The sequence below is a fragment of the Mus pahari genome, chromosome 6, assembly GCF_900095145.1.
Source record: "Mus pahari chromosome 6, PAHARI_EIJ_v1.1, whole genome shotgun sequence".
Taxonomy (NCBI): domain Eukaryota; kingdom Metazoa; phylum Chordata; class Mammalia; order Rodentia; family Muridae; genus Mus; species Mus pahari.
The window spans coordinates 106,852,860-106,858,379 of NC_034595.1; the positions used below are offsets into that span (position 1 = coordinate 106,852,860).

Sequence of the window (5,520 nt, forward strand, 5' to 3'; positions counted from 1 at the left end):
TATAGCCTGGGCCTGTGCATTAGCCCCCTGGGCCTGGGGACTGACAGTGGAGTTACAGACTATAAGAGTTGGCCTTATGTCTGTTGAAGAGTCAAGATAGATCACCAGCCTCTTCATGCTGTGCCTTTTCGCAGAGGTCAGCCTGGTAGGTCTCTAGTAAGTACAGGAGGATCACTAGCTGGGAGGGGTAAGCAACCAGCTAATAAAAATGCCCTACTTTTTACAGCGCCCTTTTTTTCTGGTTTAGGGTAGGGGCTGAATGAGGTATGTGGGAGAAAGTCTGGGAGATTTGTACACAGCTTCCTAAAGTGAAGGAATCAACTTGGATTCACTTCCCTGGAGGTGTGGGTATGAAAGATGCCACACAGAGTTGACAGCTCTCACCCCCCACTGCCAGCTTAACCAAATAGAAATCCTGCTGAGAGGAGACCAGAGACTGGGCTGGGGAGAAGCAAACCAGCTCCTCCCAACTCCTTAGAAAGGGGTGATGGTCATAGGGGTCCCGCCCCGCCTTGCTCCGCCCCGCCCCGTCTTCCAAGTGGTGGAAGTGCACCGTGTGAGTCTTCTCCTTGGAGCCTGAGAGGCCTAGGAAGAAAGTAGTTCTCTTTTGGTGGCAGGGTTGCCGGCAAGGGCACTGAGCAGGAGGATAGGTCGACAAAGACGAGGAGTTCTGGCTCCTCCTGCAGACATGCACCAGCGGCTGCTGGGCTCGTCCCTGGGCCTCGCCCCCGCGCAGGGGCTCTGAATGCCTGCCGCCACCCCCATGAGAACACTGGCCTGGGCTCCCATCCCTAAGCCTCTGCTTTCGGAGACTGAGCCATGTGGACTTGGGGCTGGGCCGCTGCAGCCCTCCTCTGGCTACAGACTGCAGGAGTCGGGGCACGGCAGGAACTCAAGAAGCCTCGGCAACTATTTGTGCGTGTGGATTCCCCCAATATTACCACATCCAACCATGAGGGATTCCCAGACTCCATCAAGGTAGGCAGAGACCGGGGAGCATGTAGGTGTGCAGTTGTAGGCACAGCGTCAAAGCTCAGACTGGCCCCCTACCTCGACAGCTCTGCTCTCCTATTTCCAGGTTGCACTGCATGTGACTTTGATCACTGATCCTGGCTTAGAGCTTGCTGCAGCCAGGACAGAGACTGGCCTGGTGGGTCTGAAATGGTTAACCCTTTGAAGCCTCCGTGTGTTTTTCAGCAGTCTGACGCCATTAGGTATAATTGCTGTCTCAGATGAGGGTGGAAAAGGACTGCGGGCATCCCGGTAAATGAATGGGACACCTTATGTATCATAACTCCTAAGTACGCAGTAGCCTGACTAGCCTGTCCCCGGTGCTTTCCAGGGGTCCTATGGTAGCCTCATCTGCTGTGGCATCTTGCCTGCAAAGTACCCTGTTCTTAGAGTCCTCTAGAGACAGGAATCTCCTGAGCACACTAGTCTCAGAACTCCTACTGCTGCCATCCTATGGGCCCCCAGGACAGGAAGGGAAACAACTCCTACCCGAACAGGGTCCTCCTGGCTCTGTATCTTTGACCCTCGCTCTGTATCTTTCCTAGGGTGTCTCTGTATTGGCCTGCTTGGCTGCCTCTCAGCTCACATCAAACCACCTCAAGCCTGAGGCCCCATTTTCCTGATAGGCAGAGTGAGCAGAGCTGAGGGAGTGTAAGCTATGGGCTAGTTCCTGAGTAGGCAGGAGGGAGATTATGACCACTCAGAGTAGGAGCTCCTGCAGGTGTTGGGTCCTGAGTAAACCTCCCTAGAGATACTAGGAAAGGGAGGTTGTGTCCACCCAGTTGAGTGGAGGCAGTTTTATCAACCCTACCCTGGGTTGTCTTTCCAAAGATAGGACAGGAGACAGTTTGAGAAAAGTTGGCAGGGGTAGAGCCTCTGTGAACTCACTCTCCAGGTGTCTCTGCTCTTTGTGCTGGGGTGGGGCTTGTTCTACATCTCCTTGCAGCCTTTGCGCTTGGCTTAGCGATGTCTGATGTTCTCAGTGCCAAGGGATCCAACAGATACCTGGTAGAGAATTGTGGTACATGCATATGTCCTTGTATCCTTCCCTTTGTGGGACCTAAAGAGAAGCAGTGTTGGCAAGTCCTTTCTAGCCTACTAACCTGTCTGGAAGAGAACATCTTTATTTCTGATTAGTAAAGAAAGCTATCTCCAGTAACCACCCTGTTCTTACTCAGGACTGACCTTGTGTTGTCCCAGAACCCTTGGCTTACTCTGGTCAATGAAGACAGGAACACCTTGAAACAACCAGTCTGTCACAGCTGGACTAATGGCTGCTACATTCCTGTCCATTCCGCATGCTGCTGGCCTGACATACAGATCTCCTCCACATCCTAATTGTCCCTAGAGACAGGCTTGGCCCTTACCAGATATACTCTCACCAGCCATATCTATGTGTCTGTAGCTACCTTACCTCATTTAAGGCCAACCTCTTGTAAGAGACACATCAGGCTTGCCCCATATGAGTCCACTATGCCCTTCTTCATGGGAGCAGGGCCAGAGGGGTCATGGTCATTTTCACGAAGGCCCACGGTGTTTTAGTGTCAGGTTCTTGCTTTCACAGAGCCCCAGACCTCACCATGCCTATTCCCTCCTCCTGCCCCCAACACTAACACTCATGGGGACATCTAGGTTCTAATTAAGGAGAGTCCTTTTGGGCCATGATCTGAGTTATTCCAGTAACATCTAGCTGTGTGCCTGAATCCCCCACTGACTTGAACTTCACAGATATCTGTGGGGTGTACTAGGATAGAGGCCAGAGGCCTGGTGGTCAATACACCAGCCTTGCTTCTCTAACTTTTCAGCCACCAGAAGCCTCAGGACCTGAGCTCTCAGATGCCCACATGACATGGTTGAACTTTGTCCGCCGGCCAGATGATGGGTCCTCTAGAAAACGGTGTCGTGGTCAGGACAAGAAGTCGGTAGGGCCCTGAGCTGTGTGAGGCCAGCCCTTTCAGGTTCTCAGCATAGAGAAAGGGGTTGGAGTGGGGGGACCCCTACTCAGACTCACTTTCTTTTACCTCTTCTAGCGAGGCCTCTCAGGTCTCCCAGGGCCCCCAGGACCTCCCGGCCCCCCTGGTCCCCCAGGCTCCCCTGGTATGGAAGTTACCCCAGAGGCCTTGCTGCAGGAATTTCAGGAGATGCTAAAAGGTAAGATTGCCCTGTACCCAGCCTCTCTCAGAAGCCTGGAAACTGTTACAGGGCTAGAAGGGACCTGACTCAAAGTGGCTCTCTCCACAGAGGCCACAGAACTTCGATTCTCAGGGCTACCAGACACACTGTTACCCCAGGAACCCAGCCAGCGGCTGGTGGTGGAGGCTTTCTACTGCCGTTTGAAAGGCCCTGTGCTGGTGGACAAGAAGACTCTGGTGGAACTGCAAGGATTCCAAGCTGTGAGTGGGGACACAAGCCAAAATAATACTTATATCTTTGAGGATTATATACTAAGAGGTCAGGATACAGGAGTCGTCCCTTATTGGCAAGATGGGCCCACAGATAACCCTAGACAACTGTTGCTGGGCACATGCCTGCATTGTGCCCTAGAGATACTGTTGTAGAGGGTGAGAGCCAGCCTTTGTTAAAGTTAGGAGCTCCACCTTGTACTAAGACAAAAGTGGGGCCTAAAATTGCTATTCCCTATGATAGCTTTTGGGGTCCTATCCACCCACCGGAACCTGGAGCCTTTGCTGTAAGGCACACGTGGGTGTAGACATAGAGGTCAGTCCTGTCCTTTCCACAAAGAGAATGAGGCCCAGAAAAGACCTGATTGGGGTTGGGCTATGTAGGTATCTTGCTTGGCTAAAGTGTACATGGGGAGGATCCAGGCCCTGAATGCAGCCAGTCACCTCCTAATTTCCACAGCCTACTACCCAGGGTGCCTTCCTGCGGGGATCTGGCCTGAGCCTATCCTTGGGCCGATTCACAGCCCCGGTCTCTGCCATCTTCCAGTTTTCTGCCAGCCTGCACATTGGTGAGCCAGTCTATATATGCACCATGGGTGGTGGGTAGGTTATCCCTTGAGGGTGGGTCCCTCAGAGATGCATCTACTCTGCTCGGGGCCAACCACCCTCAACCCTGGCAGACACTTGAACCTGTTCTGGGCAGTATCCTGAAACCCCTCTATCCATAGACCACAGTGAACTGCAGAGCAGAGGCCGGTTGCGTACCCGGGATATGGTCCGTGTTCTCATCTGTATTGAGTCCTTGTGTCATCGTCATACGTGAGTCCCACCACAGTGCTCTGGGGTCTCTCCTTGGCCTGAGATTACAAGTAGCCACCTTAAGGGGTGTCTGAGCACCATGGGCCAGTGGCCTCAACACTATTGCCCTGTGGTGCTATACCCAGGTCCCTGGAGGCTGTATCAGGTCTGGAGAGCAACAGCAGGGTCTTCACAGTGCAGGTTCAGGGGCTGCTGCATCTACAGGTAAGCCACAGGTGGGTGGGTGGGCTTCTCTGGCTGGGAGGGTCTTACAGCTTAGTGCAAGTAGTTGCTCCGGACCTCTGAACCCTTGTGCCTAGGAGGGTGCTGTCTGGTCAAGATGTTTTTAGATCTGTATGGCTAGTGCTTCAACCGTTGGGGAGTATTGGCTCCAAACGCTATTCCTATGGGTGGGTAGGCTTCTAGATTGGAGCCACCCACTAATGATGATGCCTACCATGATGTCTTTAGTCTGGACAGTATGTCTCTGTGTTCGTGGACAACAGTTCTGGGGCAGTCCTCACCATCCAGAACAGTTCCAGCTTCTCCGGAATGCTTTTGGGTACATAGAGGAACTGAAGAAATGATTGCTGATTGAGGAACCAACACCTTGCTTCTTAGAGGAGCTGAAAAGGACTACTCCCCTTTTAATAGTTTTCATAGCAATAAAGAACTCCAAACTTCTTTATCACTCTTGGGTGCTATCTGCTTATTGTGTTGGTAGAGATGGCAACTGAGTGGACAAGAACAGGAGATGTACAGCAAGCAGAAGATTGTCTATATGAGATCCCAGAGCAGAGTGTAGCCCCAAAGAGGGACTAGAATAGAGTCCTCTCACATGGTCTCTAGATAGACTTCCAGCCAGCGGTGGAAACACAGCTTCCTGGCAGCTCCTCTACCTGCTGGGGATGGAGTTGACCCTGAGGCAGAGGCAGGCAGATGTCTGAGTTTGAGGCCAGTATTATCTACAGAGTGAGTTCCAGGACAGCCAGCAGAAACTCTGTCTCAAGAGATAAAACAAAACAAAAATTCAAAGTCTCTTTTAAAATACAAAATTTCTCTAAAATAGCCAAAACCTCATAACTGAGTTTCTATAAAATCAACAAAACAAAACAACAAACTACCCAATTCAATGCTTTACTATTTCAAGGGAAAAGAGCCAGGGTACACTCACAGTCAAGAGTGTAAAGAATGCAGTGCTTCATGTCTGGGATACTCACAGTCTTCTCCAAAGGGCTGGCTGGGAGCTCCACGTCGATTTTGCCACCCATAGCACACACAGCTAGTTTCATAGGCTCAGGATGGCTCC

The 5,520-nt window shown here is 51.8% G+C and overlaps 1 protein-coding gene across 1 annotated transcript; it reads left to right on the forward strand.

Moving 5' to 3' along the window:
- The first annotated feature begins 557 nt into the window (after window positions 1-557).
- Window positions 558-4,904, forward strand: C1qtnf12 (C1q and TNF related 12). Its single transcript, XM_021200810.1, has 8 exons — window positions 558-978; window positions 2,817-2,933; window positions 3,042-3,162; window positions 3,253-3,404; window positions 3,874-3,982; window positions 4,142-4,232; window positions 4,358-4,436; window positions 4,683-4,904. Exons 1-8 carry the CDS (start codon window positions 820-822, stop codon window positions 4,779-4,781), a joined length of 927 nt encoding a protein of 308 aa, XP_021056469.1. The 5' UTR covers window positions 558-819; the 3' UTR covers window positions 4,782-4,904.
- The last annotated feature ends 616 nt before the right edge of the window (window positions 4,905-5,520 follow it).

Excerpts from the sequence above, each read along its gene's own strand:
- C1qtnf12 (XM_021200810.1), top strand. The coding sequence starts at position 820 with ATGTGGACTTGGGGCTGGGCCGCTGCAGCCCTCCTCTGGCTACAGACT. Across the intron at positions 3,163-3,252 it reads ATTTCAGGAGATGCTAAAAG|AGGCCACAGAACTTCGATTC; the intron begins GTAAGATTGCCC and ends CTCTCTCCACAG. Across the intron at positions 3,983-4,141 it reads TTCTGCCAGCCTGCACATTG|ACCACAGTGAACTGCAGAGC; the intron begins GTGAGCCAGTCT and ends CTCTATCCATAG.